The sequence below is a fragment of the Strongylocentrotus purpuratus genome, unplaced genomic scaffold, assembly GCF_000002235.5.
Source record: "Strongylocentrotus purpuratus isolate Spur 01 unplaced genomic scaffold, Spur_5.0 spur5_scaffold_16, whole genome shotgun sequence".
Taxonomy (NCBI): Eukaryota; Metazoa; Echinodermata; class Echinoidea; order Camarodonta; family Strongylocentrotidae; genus Strongylocentrotus; species Strongylocentrotus purpuratus.
In genome coordinates this window covers 14,955,624-14,973,290 of record NW_022145601.1, presented here as the reverse complement: position 1 = coordinate 14,973,290, position 17,667 = coordinate 14,955,624, and the positions used below count along the sequence as shown (strand labels likewise).

Below are 17,667 nucleotides of genomic sequence, written 5' to 3'. Positions count from 1 at the left end.
TTGCGTTTATTTTCTTTGTTATATCTCAACTCCTCAATTTGATTTCGATTCCCCTATAATCCTATATGAATGTATATCAGACACCAGACTTTTTTAATCTGATCTAAAAAAATAAAGTATATCTTAGATTGTATTCTTAAAAATAAATCCAATGTATGTGCTTGGAACGCCATGTTGTATGGTCCTCGATCGTCCAGGAATTATGAATATGCACATAATGTCCTATCTGTGAAATTTAAACGTTAGCAGTGTCCTAATATTCAAATTATGCAAGGAAACCCGTTTTTCTTTGGTAATTAAATTCACATATATTTGGCAAAAGATACAAATCAAACTGAAATTATGATAATACCGAAATTGATTTAAAAAATAACTTAAAAACTTGTAAACAAGCAACCCCAGACATAAAAAGATACAGATACAATACAATGAAATACTAATCATGTTACGTACTAACAAATATATCATTTTTTTCAATAAATCAATAACTGGCAAGCCTTTATTGTTTTTCCAGTTTCAGTTTAAATGCGTTGTGGTTCGTAACACCTTTTAAATGACTTTACATGGAATCCATTTATGAGGACCTTGATATCTAATTAAACTTTTGCAAAACTGAGTTGGTGAATTTTGGTAGATGGAAGTCATCCTTTTTTCTTGTATTAAATGAGTGGACATCCGAGTTCAAACGAAAACTGTCATAAAATGTTAAAGGTAACATAGCATATTTGAGTTTGTACATGAATAATGAAGTACATTGAGAAAGAATATCTGAAAGTTTGAGTAAATTTAAGGATTTAAACAATGAAGAGGTGCGCGCCCTGAAGAAAGCGTTGCAGCACAACCGAACAGCCCGCTTTTGAAGTATGATAAGGGGCTTTATTAATTCATTAGACGTTCTCGCCCACAATAAGTTACAATACGTTAGGTATGGATATACGAGTGTATAGTACATATAAAGAAAGCATGATAGAGGATGGTAGAACAATTCTTAGCTTATAATGCCGACCTGAGATCGAATCTTCTTGGAAATTAATTAAATGTGCTTTTCCCATGTGAGTTTATTGTCAATGGCAACTTCTAAAAAATTTGCAAATTGTACCTGGTCAATACAGGTACCATATGTAGAGGTGCCGTGGTCGAGTGGATACGTCACCGGACTGTCGATCACAAGGTCCGCGGTTCGAGTCCCGCCGTGGCACTAATGTCCTTTGGCAAGACATTAATCTACATTTACCACTCTCCACCCAGGTGATGTAAATGAGTACCTGGCAGGAAATAATTTTTTGAAATGAAATGAAATGCTAGAGCACCGAAATGGCAGCCGTGCTAAAGCCAGGGTAATAATCGAGAGCGCCTTGAGTGTCAAATCTGACAGATACAAGCGCTATACAAGAACCCAATATCATTATTATTGTTATCTATTGTCAGATTTACCGCTTCAATTAAAGTATCATTTTCGTTGCCAAAGTCAAATATCACGAAGTTTGTTTTGGTCTGATTAATCTTTAATTTATTTGCGGACACTTCAATAATTATTATTTGCTGGTACGTCATGGCACCTCCAATGTTTACGGCCATCTACCAAGGACGCTTTGCTTTAACTGCTGCCAATATACTTGTTGGTATAAAGGTGACGCGTTTGTGGCTTTTATTGACATTCAACGAGCTTTCCACCGAGAGTGTGGAATTACAGAGCTGTCACGGAGTTCGACTTGTTACATTTTACTAAACACCGCGGTTAGGTAATAAATATTATTATTTTTATATACATCATTTATATATCATATCATTATACATTATTTTCACGGGTGCTATCACGTTATATATATATATATATATATATATATATATATATATATATATATATATATAAATTAATATGTTCATATGTTATTAACTTAAAGTGTATGTTTTATCACATTTTGTTTTGGAATTAGTTTGTGATTATACTGTACGAAAATTCACGATCATGATATAGTGATGAATCAATTAATCGGTGATTTAGATTATATTTTCTTTTGTTCATTAAGATTTCATCCATCGCCCAGTTGCAGTTGAATATGCTATTGTGAAATTAGACAGAAATAACCGTCTGGTGTGGGTCATTCTTTAATAAAACTAACATCTCAGCGGAACAACCGTCGATACCCGAGACTGAAGCTTTCGGTCTATTGTGAAATGTGCTACTTATTATTTGTAGATCCTTTTTTTTTTCATCCATAAGTCGATCAAGATCTACATTTCATTTGTTACTGTCGTATGAAAGTCTTTAATTATGTTGCCCAGTGACGTAGATTTTCGGAGACATCCGACATTGCCCGAGATGACCAACAATCAAGGTATCCGACAGGTACCCATGAGACTCACTTATTTCGGCCATCAGTCTGGCGGGTTTTCGGTCTCGTGAACTGTCGGTCCCGCGGCCTGCTGGTGACACTGGTCTCCTGTGCTGTCAGTCTTTAGGCCGTCGTTTGGTCTGGCGGGCTTTCGGTTTGCAGACTGTTGGTCTCGTAGGCTATCCGCTTTGCTGACTGTCAGTAAATTATTTATTTGTAGCCGGGTTGCAAGTGAATAGGCATATTAAGAGATCTATGAAATAATTATATACATTGATCTTTCAATGGTAGATCCAGGATTCTCCTGCAGCTGGTAGGGGCACAAGTCAAGTCCGAAAATGTTTCTGACAAAATATGAATAAACAGACAATGATATTATAAAACGTAGAATTCTATTTCTAAACCTTTTTTTGCTGTCTATATATTCATTGTGCTAGATTTTTTTTTCGAAATTTTGGTTATAGGAGCGGATAAAAACCCCATGCCCCTTTTTTTCTTATTTTTTCTTCATATTTCTTGCAAAGGTACTATAATGATTCGTGCATAAAGATTACACCAACACGTCATCCTATTGTTGGTTGTTCTAACATTTCCCTTTTTCGTATTTTATTAATAATTTTGTTATGGATGTATGGTAAATATTGCCACAGATCTGTCAAGAAACTATTGTTTTTTTCTTTCGGACTTACTCTAAATTGAACTATTTGTTGTTAATCTAGATTTGTTTGCATTTAATCAGAGATCATTGTAACAAGGTCATTGTAAATAAAGGTCAATGGCGTGGCCATGCATGGCACAGTCGTTGAAGGGTCACCCATTTGGGGGGGGGGGAGGGCGGCACAGGTCTTATTGAGTGAATGGAATTTTACAAGTGAGGGGAGTTTATTTGAGTGGGTTGTATCTTTCTTGTTTTTCACGTTACCCCCCCCCCCCTTCTATCTCACTCTCTCTGCTCTCTCTGCCCTCACCCTGTCTTTATTTGTCCCCCTCTCTCTCTCTCTCCCTCAACTTGTCTTTCTCTGTCTCTGTCTATGTATCTGACTTGCTCTCTCTCTCTCTTTCTCTCTCTCTCATGTTTTCTTTCTTTATTGGGACACACAAAAAAGTCATGTAACCATGCCCCTGTAGCTACACCGCTGTCATAGATAACACTCTACAAGCTGTATTTCTTATGGTCAAAACGTGACAATATAGATACTGCTAATACGATCGCAGAGTCTTTCGAGAAATCAACTCGAGCAATTTCAACACCTGAAATCTTGTTCGGATTACTTCCTTGTAATGTTCAACAATATGAATCAATGACGGACAAGGGTATGGACATTTTCTTAGGTTGATTCGTCAAAATTCTTTGCAACCATAGGCCTGTTCACACTTAACAATTACTAGTGCACTTCGGATCGCGATGCAAACCGAATTGGACAGCGATGCGAATCGGAAGATTACTAGTAGTGAATTATTCTGTCCACACACGCGAGAGAAAAAAAAAGCAGAATTTTGGATCGCGATGCAAAAATCGATTTTTAAATCATACTTTTTTTTGTAGGTGTGAACGCTCCTCATGTTTTCAAATTTGTTAACCTAAACTGATAAAAGTTTCGACAAAATAAAGAAAGGTTTCCTGTTCTCCTACAGGATCAAAGATGACAGTTTTTCCCAGAAACACGGGGCTGGTCTTTGCTCTCGCTCAGCTAGTAGTCCTAGCTCTGGCGAGCCCGCCGACTCCGCACATCGTGTTCGTCATGGTAGACGATCTCGGATACAACGATGTCGGTTACCATAGCGACGGATCAGCGATTGAGACAGATAACATCGATGCTCTTGCAGCCGGAGGACTGAAGCTCGAGAGTTATTACGTCGCCCCACTCTGCACACCCTCAAGAAGCCAGTTCCTCAGTGGAAAATATCTGGTAAGACAATCAATTTTCTGCTTTTAAACAAAAAAAATTGTACCATTTACTTTATTTTATTGTTATTGCTTTATTCTTATTTATTTAGTGAATTTGTTTCTAATTATGTAAATTATCTGTAAATATTGTAATTACTTTTGATTTACCAATAAAAACGCAAATAAAAAAAGTAATAACCGAAACTTTCAGAAAATAACACTCATCCTAAATTTTTAACGCAACTTTACGAAGCACAGTAACAATATAAATACAATTGCATTTGTATTGCAGACATTAATTGCAAGCTTTAGCCTAATAACTCATTGCTAAGATTTAAAACGTTTAACTCGCAAATTAAGAAAGAACAAAAATGTAAATTGTTAATTTGCTCCAGTGTCTAACTTCGCTGTTATCATATCTTTATGATAATATATTTTTTTAAATCAGATGATGCAGAGAAACACACGAAATAATTTTTTCTTCAATATAATTGAAAAATAATGAAAATCCTTTTTCGATATGGAGGCGAATCGGCAACCTAATTGGTCATGAGATGACGATGCCGTCCCCTCACTATTTTAGAATACATCAGCTCCCCATAAAAGTAGAAACTATTCACAAATAATATTCATAACAAAATAAAAAATGTTGGGCATTAAATAATTAAATGATGATCTCCAGAATGATTATTCGTCACAATCAAATTTTAGATTTTGATATTGATTGAAGTCGTTAGCAAATTAGATATTGATATTTCTCCAAAATAATAAATTGCCACAATCTAATTTTAGATTTAGATATTAATTGAAGCCGTCAGCAAAGTAAATATTAATATCGCTGAAGAACAATTAATCGTCGTAATCCCATTTAACATTTTGATATTGATAAAAGTCGTTAACAAAGTAAATATTGATAACTCTCTAAAATGATTAATCGGCACAATCAAATCTTAGAATTTGATATATATATATATATATATATATATATATATATATATATATATATATTACAGCTGCGGCAGATGTTGCTTAAATCGCCTATATATTCCATGGAATTATGGATTTATTGATATTCAATTCCATTCCTTTAATTGATTTTTTTTTTATGATAGTGTGTTTCACAACAATTTTAATTACTTTTATTGCTCAATCATAAGGCGAGATTTTGTTTTCCATACCGTTTTCGAATCGGATATTGATTGACTTGCTTTTCCTTTCTTTCTTTTTCTTCGGACGGAAGTTAATACGGTTGGAGAAAAAATCAACCATCACATTATATGAATAATATAATCATCATTATACCATGCCAAATCGCTTATCACATTTATTACCTTACACTATGTTGTTACAATGTTGTATATCGTTTTTATCTGTAAAACAATTTGTGCAAGTCAGCGTAAAGGTATCGTTTAGCAATGTTAAATCTGAGATGCATGGCCCTATTATCAATGTCTGTGATATGGTGTAATATTGAAGCCCTAAAAAAAGTCGCGCTTCAAAATGATCAAGAGGTGCCTCAAAACAAGTTTTTTTTTAAATCTTTGATTGACCGGTTTTACCATACTCGTTTTCCCCAATAGACTGTAGTGTTATGAAAACTGTTAGGAAAACGCAAAATTTGGTTTCGATTTCGAATAAAAAATATCTTGATAATCAGACAGGCGATCGGCTTGTAAATGTCATGGGTTCCTGACTGACCTAAAGATTTATAATTATCATTGCAGCATGAGCGGAATCCAAGATTTTGTTTCAGAATCTGAGACAAAACGGCGGATACCTTTAACGGCTGCGAGACATATACATTTTTAAGTCATCAATTTTAATCAATTTTATGCAATCTTTGAGGTATAAAATAGGCTATACTACTTTCAGAGTTTAATCGCTGCAATATCATATGTAGAGTGAAAAGTCATTATCCAAAAGTACATTCCCCTTTTACCAAACATTAGTCTCATAATATTTGCCCTGTTTTTAATGTGATTGTTTAACTGCTTTTAGAGCATATCAAACCACAAAGGTTATATTGTCAGGGTTGATTGATAAAACCTTTTGTATTATGATTTTAACGTGACGTTGACTGTTGTTAACCAAAAAAACAAAAACAAACAAACAAACAAAAAACAAGAACAATGAAAACTTGTTTGCATTCACTGCATGCCCACGTAGAAATAATAGCTGTATACATCATAATATTACAATTAAGAGGTCATCACATAGGCCTTATCGTCACGGTCATCGAAGCCACTATATACACACAGCGCCTTGCCTATATGTGTGTATATAGTGGCTTCGATGACGAGAAAGGCCTATCCTTGGTTGATAGAGTAATAATAGTAACTTAGTGCTAAATAACAGTTTTTCACAGCAATTTGATAAGCTGATATTTATAGATAAATTTGCTAAAGGTAGAGATGTTAGAGCCGAAATGAAACATTTGCAAGCCTATGCCTATTATGCACGCACACCATGCATGCTGATATAGGCATGGCGCTGTGTGTATAGTAGCTTCGATGACGAAAAAGGCCTATCCTTGATTGGTAGAGTGATTGTAACTTAGTAAGCAAATAACTACCGTTGGTGAAGGTGATGGGACAAACTATCACTTCCGAGGCGATCTGGATGTTCGCTTCGGAAAGATAGCGTCATTCTGATCGATCAGGAAGTGATAGTTGCCATCGCCTGAAACCAAAAGGTGATTATTTTCTTTATATTCCACATCTAAAACAATTTAACTACAAAAAGAAAAGGACGTGTATGCATCTACATGAAAGACACCAGGCCCAAATTCACACCAAAAAAGTTAAAAGTTTAACCCAACCCCTTGCGCGCCTTTTTTGTTTGCTTTAATTGCGCTAATTGGTAATGCGCGCTTAATTACGCCTGTTTTAGTGCGCTTTTGGATAATCTTGAGTGAAAGTGCGTTGCCCTGTGTAGATAGTACTTCTATCTTCAGTGAAAGTGTGTTGCAATGTGTAGATAGTAGTACTATCTACACAGTGTAACGAACTTTTTGCTTCTCCCATCAATAATGGGCGAGCTATCTTTCATCACGTGATTTACTTTTGGCCAATTAATCGTAGAGCAAGATTCTTAGTATGTGGAATATAATGCTAAATAACAGTTTTTCACAGCAATTTGATAAGCTGACATTTGTAGATAAATTTGATACTAAGGTAGAGATGTTAGAGCCGAAATGAAACATTTGCAAGCCTATGCCTATGCACGCACACCATGTATGCTGATAATAGGCACGGCGCTGTGTGTATATAGTGGCTTCGATGACGAGAAAGGCCTATCATTGATTGATAGAGTAATTGTAACTTAGTGCTAAATAACAGTTTTTCACTGCAATTTGATAAGCTGATCTTTGTAGATAAATTTGCTAAGGGTAGAGATGTTAGAGCCGGAATGAAACATTTGCAAGCCTATGCCTATTGCTGATATAGGCAAGGAGCTGTGTGTACGTGTGTGAATTAGCCCATAGCTTCGCACAGTTTTGAATTTCGCCGCGCATCTTTAGCACGCGTAATGCTTGTTAATGACAAGATGAGCTGTGATTGGCTGTATGCAAATGAATTCATACTCGGGGTCCCGAGCTCAAGTGGGAAAAAAAATTACGCGTCCAGGCCTGGGGGGGGGGAGAAGTTTCTTCCCGAAATATCAACTTTCCAGTTTCTAAATAACGAAAAGAAGGCAATATTTTAGCGACATGATGACATTATGTCAGAGAAATATGAAATATAATTGTGAAGGTGTCATGGCATTCATTCATTTGACTGTCAATCCAAGGGTTGAGGGTTCGAATCCCAGCCCGGCACTATAGCATCCTTTGGCTAAACATCAATCCACTTCTGCCACTATTTACCCAGGTGTAAATGGGTACCACTCCTCAGGCGCGGATCCAGGATTTCTTAGGGGAGGGGGCCCAACTTTTTTTTTTTTTTTGCTCCCGGAAATTTGAAAATCGCGCCGGCCGAAAAGTCGCTCAGTGGGGGGGGGGGGGGGGGGGGGGGGGGGGGGGGGGGGGGGGGGGGGGGGGGGGTACAGAGCACAATTTTTTTTTTTTTTGCTCCCGAAAATTTGAAAAACGCGCCGGACAAAAAGTCGCTCAGTGGAGGGGGGGGGGGGGGGGGGGGTAGTGAGCACATTTTTTTTTTTTGATCCTCAAAAAAATTTCAATTTGCACCCCCCCTTGAGCGCCAGGGGGGGGGGGGCCAACCCCCAAAAAAGGTAAAAATCACGTGATTTTACATGATTTTTTCTCAAGGGGGGGGGGGGGGGGGGCCGGGCCCGATCCGCCACTGCCACTCCTACTACCCATCCTCTCCAACCGACCCTATGATTATCTTTATAACTATAAGCTCAAGAAAGATTACCAACATTCCTTTACAGGACTACACACAACCAAGGAAGAAAGATTACCGACAGTCCATTTCAGGACTCCCCAATCCTCTCCCCTCTCTCACATGGTGCAACCGTAAGCTTACTGTATGTCTACATCACCATGCAAACCGATACTTATATGCATCTTTTAACTGCATTGTTTTTTCTTGAATTATCAATGACAAAAGCGAAAGAAAAAAACACACATACGCAAACAAATAAATAAACAAAAGCAAAAAAGTAAGGAAAGAAATAGATTATGGAGAGATGAAGAAAAAGAAATTAGGTAAATATTATTGTAAGGAAGAGAGAGCACGATAAAAAAAGGGGGAGGGGGAGGGAGGGGTGGTGGATGTGTTATTGAGAGAGGGACGAGTGAATGAGTCAGAGAGATAGATAGAGAGAGAGAGAGAGAGAGAGAGAGAGGGGGGGGGGGAGAGGAAGGGAGGCAGAAAAATGTTTTTGTCCCATGTATTATCGCTTTTTTTTCATCTCCCTTTTTTAATCGCCATTTTAATGACCAAAAACAAAAAAAATATTCTTAACATATTTTCTAAATCAATTGTCCTTCTCATCATCATCATCATCAAATTAGATTCACAATGGGATGCAGCACCTTGTTATCGATCCGAGAGTGCCCCGATGTCTTCCTCTTGGTGATGACACCATGGCCAACAAACTCACTGATGCAGGCTACGCTACCCATCTCGTTGGTAAATGGCATCTTGGATTCTACAAGCAGGAATGCTGGCCCCTCAACAGGGGCTTCCAATCATTCTTTGGTATGTTACGTTGAGATAGCTCTGGTATTGTCTTGGAAAGCGGATTGGAACTTTTGATTTTTAAGAAATGAAATTATTTTGAATGTTTAATTTTTTGAAGAAAAAAATAATAGTCACGTGTATGTATTATGTAACCCCATTGTTGGTCCAGCTACCGTGGGCTTGACCGATCTTCCAGGTGGACAAAATCGGAGGAGAAATCAGGAAAGCGTTTTTTTCCTCCTTTCCCTCTTCTTCCTCGCTCTTCTCCTTTTTCTTTTCCTGTTGTTTTCCTTGTTCTTCTTTTTCTCCTCCTTCTTATGTCATTAGCCGGGTTGGATCGGGATACAATGGAGTAGCGGTTCTAGAGGGTGACGGGCGAGGGTGGGGGGGGGGGGGTCAATTTCTCACCCTAATTTCTTCAAGCCCCCTCCATTTGTTCTTAATAAAAAGTTGATTTAAGCAAGGTACATGGTTAAAATACGTGCAAGGACCCCCCAGTCCGCCAAGCCCGAAAGCCCGCACCCTTAAAAATAAAAACAATAAAAAAAAATCTTAAAGCCGCTCGATAAATCCCCCAGTGCCCTAAGGCCCTTTTACACATCTCACCACTCCCCCCCCCCCCACTCTCAATCAGTTTATTTTTATTTATTTTTAACCTAGGATTGCTACTTGGTAGTGGGGATCATTTCTCTCACAACTACACTGATGTCGGGAGCGGTAGGCCTAATGCTAAATGTGGTCAGAACTTTGTTGGCATGGATCTACGTGATGATGAAGTCAATGTCCAACCCGTCTACGAGGATCAACATTCGACCACCATCTTTACCGAGAGAGCGCAGTCAATCATCAGAGCACATGACCAAAACGAAGTAAGCAGAGGCGGCGCTCCCGGCGGGGGGGGGGGGGGGGGGGGGCAGGGGGGCACAGTGCCCTCCCACTTTTTCCAGTGGCCTAAAAGTGCCCCTTTTTGCATAGGAAAAGTGCCCCTTTAACGTTGTAAGACGTGCCCCTTTTTAATCAGGAAAAGTGTCCCTTTTACTTTGACCAGTGCCCATATTAATTTGTAAAAGTCTCCTTTCCCCTTTCCACCTCTGATAAGTGCCCATTTTATTTTGACACGTACCCCTTTTCCTTTGACAAGTTTCCATTTTCGTTTGCAATAAGTGTCCATTTTCTATTCTCATAAGTGCCTTTTTTAATCTCTAGTAATTTCCCCTTTTCAGGTACGAGAAGCGTCCCTTCACACCTAAATATTGCCCTATTCAAATTTGAGAGGTTCCCCTTTTGCATTGACAAGTTCCCCTTTTCCTTTGTAAAAAGTGCCCCTTCCCCTTTTAATAACTACCTCTTTTTAACTTGGATAAGCGCACCTTATATTTTCACATGTGCCACCTTTCCTTTTCCTTTCCTTATGATAAGTGCCCCCATTTTAAAAAGAGACCCTTTCCCTTCTCATAAATGCCCCTTTTTATCTATGAAAATAGTTTTTTTTCATTCTCGGAAGTGCCCCTTTTCATCTCTTGTAAATGACCCTATTCAATTCTAAGAGATACTCGTTTTACTTTGACAAGTGCCCCTTCCCCTCCTGAGGCTCTTTTCAACTCCTGTAAATGCCCCTTTATTTTGGCACGTCCCCCTTTCCCTTCCTAAGTAATGCTCTTGCCCCTTCTTATAAGTGCCCCTTCCCCATCTTGCCCCTATTAAAATCTGATTGATGCCCCTTTTCTTTCAACGAATGCACATTTTCCTTTATCATTAGTGTCCCTTTTTCATTCTCATAAGTGCCCCTTTTCAGATGCGATAAGTGCCCCTTTTCACCTCTGATAATTACCATTTTAACAATGATATGTGCTCCGTTTTCCTTTCTAATAAGGAAACTATCCCTTTTCATAAATGCCCCTTTTCACTTCTTATAAATGCCCATTTCCTGTTCATCCCTGGTGCATGCCTCTCTTTTTAGGTGTAAGAAATGCCTCATTTTCACCTCTGATAATTAGCCTTTATACCTTGACACGTGCGCCTTTTCTTTGCTAATAAGTGTTAAAACCCTTTCGATAAGTGTCCCCTTTTCCTCTCATCATTAAATGTGCCCGTGATTTTAAGCGAATAAGAGCGATTTCCCCAAAGCTCGCTCGCTACGCTCGCTCGTAGTTATATATGTTATAATTATGTAACTTAACAAAGGTCTTTTTCAGTCTTCCGTTAGGAGAATGATGTGCTTATAACCCCATCAAGCTTGGGGTTTTCCACTTTATAAGATGTAATGTTTCGCACTGCGAAATCACAAATCATAACAATTTTCCTCAGCTGAATTTTCAGACCATCACACCTAACTGCAAAGTATGATGCTTAAGCAATATCTAATATGATGTATAAACAGAAACAAATATTGAAATCATCCCCGATAATGTAATAAAGATATATAGGGGTATATACCAATGTCTAAAAAATTGTATATTTTCGCTTTGAGATTTCCCTTTGAAGGTGCCCTTTTTTCCAGAAAGTGCCCTTTTTTATTGGTGCCCTCCCACTTTGAAAGTCGCTCCGCCACCTCTGGAAGATAGCTTGATGTATATTGTGACAGTGTTATTGTTAAGTTTGCAGCGCTTTTATTCTTTTATTTATACAATCCTCATCATTCTTGTGGTTTATCTCGACAGAGGAAATCAGTTATCCTCCAATAACGGCCGTGTACCTGATACTTCATGTAACTGGCTTAATTTCGAACTCCCTATTTTATTGTGGTTCTTTCCTAGCCCATGTTCATGTACCTGTCCTACCAGGCACCTCATCTCCCGTTCGAAGTTCCAGACGAGTACTTTGTCAGCTACCGCGGTAAGATTAATAATCGAAACCGTCGCACGTATGCAGGTATGGTGACGATGTTAGACGAGTCGATCGGCCAACTGACTGATACCTTGAAGGAGGAAGGACTTTGGAATGACACCGTCTTCATCTTCTCAACCGGTCAGACTTTTTGTTGTTGTTGTATCTGTTAACACTTTGTGCCTTTTTTTTTTTGTTCCATTAAAGGTACTATGTCCCTTTTGCAGCCAACCTCAAATGCTGTAGAACTTTGCAGGAATTATGAATATGTCATGCATGTCCTATCTGTGAAATTTAAACATTAGCAGTGTCCTCATATTCAAATTATGCAAGGAAACCCATTTACTTGCTAGACTTTTTTCTTCTTTGGTAATAACATACATGAAAATAGTACATGAGCATTTGTCTACATCAATAACCCACTTCTTGTGATGGCCAAGATTAAACTGATTGAATCTTTGCGCAGCATAAAACGTATGACCATTCGGTACAATTGTCTGAAAATCAAGACTATTACTTTTGGGCTCTATAGCCTAAAGTCGATTTGACAACTAATAGTCGTTATTTTCCCACTTGAAGACATTTTCAAGCCCCACCTTTTTTAGGGAAGTTCTAATTTAGTATTATCTTTCAAATGCAGTTGGAATGTAACTTTTTCATTTTTTTGGCCTGCAAATGGGACATAGTACCGTTAATATGACTATGTTTCCTACTTCTTTAAAAAAGACCGAGGATTGATCTAGGCCATTTTCGTTGTTTTAGAATGTAAGACTAAACAAAATGTCTCCCTGTAAAAATGATTACGATGGACAGCTAAAATGCAGGGCTCCCAGATATTTCACATTAAGAACATAATGAACTTTGCACGAGGATGTCAAACCAGATGTTTTTGAAAATCTTTTGTAAAAAAAAGGCCAAGGGCACACTCAGGGGCGGATCCAGCCGGCGGGGAGGGAGGGGGCCCAATTCGTGAGATAATATTTAGCAACGACTCAGCAGACCGGTCAGGGGAGGCCCCCCCCCTCCCTGGATCCTCCCTTGGGAACACTAGAGTTGTGACCGATCGCCCGATCTGCAACAACCAAAAAGTAAAAAAGCTAAAACCATCGACAACCACTGTTAACTAACGGTTGCGGTCGCTAATCCCGGTTACATACAGGTCGCCGATTGGTTTCGGACCGGTCGTCGATTCATCAAAAAATGGAAGATTGGTGAGCAACCGCGGTCGATCGTGGAAAGATTGCCAAACGATCGCCGACTGGTCACCGACTGGATACAGATTCTTGGCCATTGTCCTATGTTCCTCCTTGATGGTTGATGAATGCGAGGAAGTATTTTTACACAATGGTGCACTATCGGTAAACATAAGGCATCGCATCGGTCGACATTTGGTTGGAGCTCTATAATTGTCCACCAACTGGGTGCCGATCTAGGTCTTCGAAATAAATGTTCGGCTACCTTGGGCAGCCATTAGGGACTTTTAGATTTGCACAACGACAATGTGGATTGCTATGGTCGACGTCCTTTTAATGCACTGCTTTGAATGGACGTCACGTGTCAGTCCACGCAAATCTAAAAGTCCCTACTTAAAGACCAGTTACCGACGTGTCGCCTACTTTCGGTCAATCGGTTAAAGATCTCAAAATAAAATGTTCTACCGACAAGTTTAAATGGATTTTAATGCAACATCTAAATTTGCAGCCAACCAAAACATCGAGCAATTAAAACAATGTATAAGACTATACTAATTAAGTACCTTTCCACGAATTCTGGCACCCAACTTGTTGCTGGTCGGCACCGTACCAGTCGCCGCTCTAGTTTGATTTGGGGAATTGCTGCCTGGGCTTTAATTTAGACAGCAAACTTATTGTCATCAAGCTTATGCTTAAGCTTAAGACGATCCCTTTTTTGTTTATACCCTAGCATACATCTAAAGTGGTAAGCATGTAAATGTAAATATGTTGATGGATATGGAATAAATTAACATCAAATCGAATCAAATCTTTACCTTTGACAGATAATGGCGGCGTGGGCAAGAAAAACGCAGGTAACAACTGGCCCCTGCGTGGTGTCAAGGGCAACTACTTCGAAGGTGGGATTAGAGGCGTAGGCTTCGTCGCAGGCCCATTGCTGTCAACCAACGTCCAGGGCACGATCAGCACAGATTTAATGCATATAAGCGACTGGTACCCAACCCTAGTTGAGGGGGTTGCCAATGTGACGTTGAACCACACTGAGTTGGGCCTGGATGGAGTTAACATGTGGGATGTGATTAGGTAAGAATATGATGATAATAGGGACTTTTGGATTTGCGTGGACTGATTCGTGTGACGTCCATTCAAGGCAGTGCATTAAAAGGACGTCGATCGTAGCAATTCACATTGTCTTCGTGTGAATCTAAAAGTCCCTAATATAGTCGATGAATGTTCAGCTAGGGATTGGGGTGGGAGAGGGCAAAAGAAAACAAATAATACAAAGCTATATGTACCTTACATCTACTTGATGATCTTTGAACCATATTATATACGGCATATGAAGATTCCAGGCCTCTGATTGGTCAAAACTGCACGCATGAAATTCGCTATTGACTGTTTGGCAGTATAGCGCAAAATATTGACCGGGCATAGTTCTACTCGCACGTAGTCGGTAAGTTTCCTTTGACTAGGTTTCGTCATATTTAAAGGATTGACACTTTGGATGCGGTGTTACGGTTAAACAGGAAAGTCTACTCCAGAAATAACTTTCTTTCGATAGAAGCAGAAAAATCAGACAAACCAATCAAAACAAGTTTGAGCAAAATCGGATAACTAATAAGAAAGTTTTGCATTTGAAAATCATTTGAAAACTTTGAAAATCACAAGGCAAATTGGCAACTCACTCATGAGTCTGTGACGTCATTGCCTCACTATCCACTAATTGTTTTCTTTATATTGATAACATAAATTTCCCATTTCCCCCTAAGAATCTTAATTCCTCACACCAGCATCCAAGTTATTTTGATAGTAATATGTTTGTGGATACACTAATATAGAGTTTTTTTCCAGTTAAATCATGGGAAAATGTGAATTTCAATAAACTATATGAAAGTCAATGATTATGAATATACAATATTCGGAAAATAGTATCAATTCTTTAAAGTTAATAAACGATTTTGTGAAATGTCATGCACGCAATATGATACAAATCATTCAACCTGGGCAAAGGCATGGGGGGGGGGAGAAAAAAAATAATCATGTTTTGGGGGATAAAAAGGGAAATCTCTCTTTATCTCTCTTATTTACTCTCTCTCTCTCTCTCTCCCCCTCTCTCTCTCTCTATTTACTCTCTCTCCCTCTCTCTCTCTTTCTCTCCGCAGCCAAGGTGAATCTGGTGACCCTGATCGTGAGATCGTCTACAATATAGACCCTGACATGCAGCGCCCAGCTAGCATTGATTCAAAGTATGACAGCTATGCTGCCGTCTTCGATATCTCTATCCATGCCTCAATAAGGAGAGGCGACATGAAGCTCGTGACTGGTTACCAAGGTAACGTTTTTAATAATAGTGGGTTCTTGTATAGCGCTCATGTCTGTCATACGTGACACTCCTGGCGCTCCCATGCAATTATTACCCTGGCTTTAGCACGGCTGCCATACGGCGCTCTAGCATTTCAAGGAATTACTTTCTGCCAGGTACCCATTTACATCACCTGGGTTGAGTGTGGCAAATGTAGATCAATGTCTTGCCAAAGGACGTACATTAAGTGCCGCGGCGGTACTCGAACCGCGGACCTTGTGATCGACAGTCCGGTGACATATCCACTCGACCTCTATACACCTTAATAATCAACGGCAATGTTATCTCCCTTTCTTAGTTCCGTTTACATTGAATTGAATTTTTTTTCTTTTCATTTTGGGTTTTTGACTTCAGACGAGTGCTTTGATAATACACCGTGGCCCATAAAATTCGAATATTTTTTCTTTACTGGGTTTTTTCATCAACTAAACTTGATGTCGATATTACAAACCAATTTTAAGATAGATTTTAAGGCTTGATGAAACAACCCCCCTTTTTCATGAAATGATTATTGACGATGCGTTTATTTTCTTGATAGATAAAGATTGTTCCTCCTCAAAAACTAATAGATCAATTTCTATGACTCTTTAGATTGATCAATACAGTTATGAGAAGATCTAAACTTTATTTATCAAGAAGAAAGTTATTTCATGAAAAAAGGTAAGAAAACAAAATTCAAATGTTATGGTCTATAGTGTACGTTCATCTCAAATAATAATTATGTTATTGAAAGCTCACTTTTGTATTGCGCACGTATATACACCACGGGGATGCTCAAGGAATATTATCAATCCGCACTTTTACAGTAATGAGGGTGGAAATATACTCATATTTTGATAATAATCTATTTATTAGTAATCAAATGAAATTAATGGCTGTAGTTCGGCAACCGGATGTGCCATTTCAACATGTACATGTTATTTTTTCCTGAGGCTCACGATTTTCAAAAAGGTTATGACCGGAGTATAACTATTTCTATCATTAAGTCGGCCACTTTAGCATCCAATCTCACTGAATCAGTTTTTTATCTTTAAAAAAATGACTCTTAGTGAGACATAATATATTTTGCCTCTACATCTATCCAACTTTTCGTGAACATTTTGTTTTAAATCCAGCTGATACGGATTGGCTTGCGCCTGTTGAATCGGGTTTCGCCAGCGTCTACGCAACCGACGCCGGGAAAGCCATCTGGTTGTACAACATCACTGCTGATCCTACCGAGCAAGACGACCTCTCCGACTCCATGGCTGACGAGGTGGTTGACCTCCTGGGACGTCTCCAATCTTACTACACGGGTTCTAGGTTCGAAGCCCCGGCCAACCCTGGCATAGATTGTGACTCCGACCCTGCCCTGTATGGGAATCTGTGGACCAACTGGGAGTAGAGCCAAGTAGAACTACCTCAACCTCAAAGTCGACCCCAACCTCAACCTTACATATCTTTTAAACATCATCTTACCTCATATTATATAGAGTATATAATCTAACTTTATTGCTTTTGATGATTAACTTACTCTATCTCATTGATACATATTTGATATGTGTTGTTATTTGTAGATTTGTTGGCATTTTTGTTTTGTTTAATATGTGACTGTTTATCATTGTATTTTGTTCGTTAAGCCCTTAGAGACTTCGGTGATAGGCGCTTTATAAGCGCCATTTGTTAATCATTATATTATTCATCTTGTGATCTTATTTGATAATTTCTTTTATCACCTGATATTATTATGTGACTTTGAAAGATAATGAATACATCTGACCTTAAATATATCTGACCTTCATAAGTTTTATATATTATCTTACCTTTTATTACATAGATTACATAATCTGACTTTATTATCTTGTGACCTTATTTCATAATTTCTTTATCACCTTATATATTGTTATCATATGACTTTGAAAGATAATGAATATAT

At 38.5% G+C, this 17,667-nt stretch overlaps 1 protein-coding gene across 1 annotated transcript; it reads left to right on the top strand.

The window, feature by feature from the left end:
* The first annotated feature begins 1,366 nt into the window (after positions 1 to 1,366).
* Positions 1,367 to 17,274, top strand: LOC583878 (arylsulfatase B). The gene is made up of 8 exons (XM_030986874.1): positions 1,367 to 1,742; positions 3,972 to 4,246; positions 9,203 to 9,389; positions 10,032 to 10,240; positions 12,128 to 12,338; positions 14,215 to 14,473; positions 15,553 to 15,722; positions 16,868 to 17,274. Exons 2-8 carry the CDS (start codon positions 3,980 to 3,982, stop codon positions 17,134 to 17,136), a joined length of 1,572 nt encoding a protein of 523 aa, XP_030842734.1. The 5' UTR covers positions 1,367 to 1,742; positions 3,972 to 3,979; the 3' UTR covers positions 17,137 to 17,274.
* Positions 17,275 to 17,667: the final 393 nt, after the last annotated feature.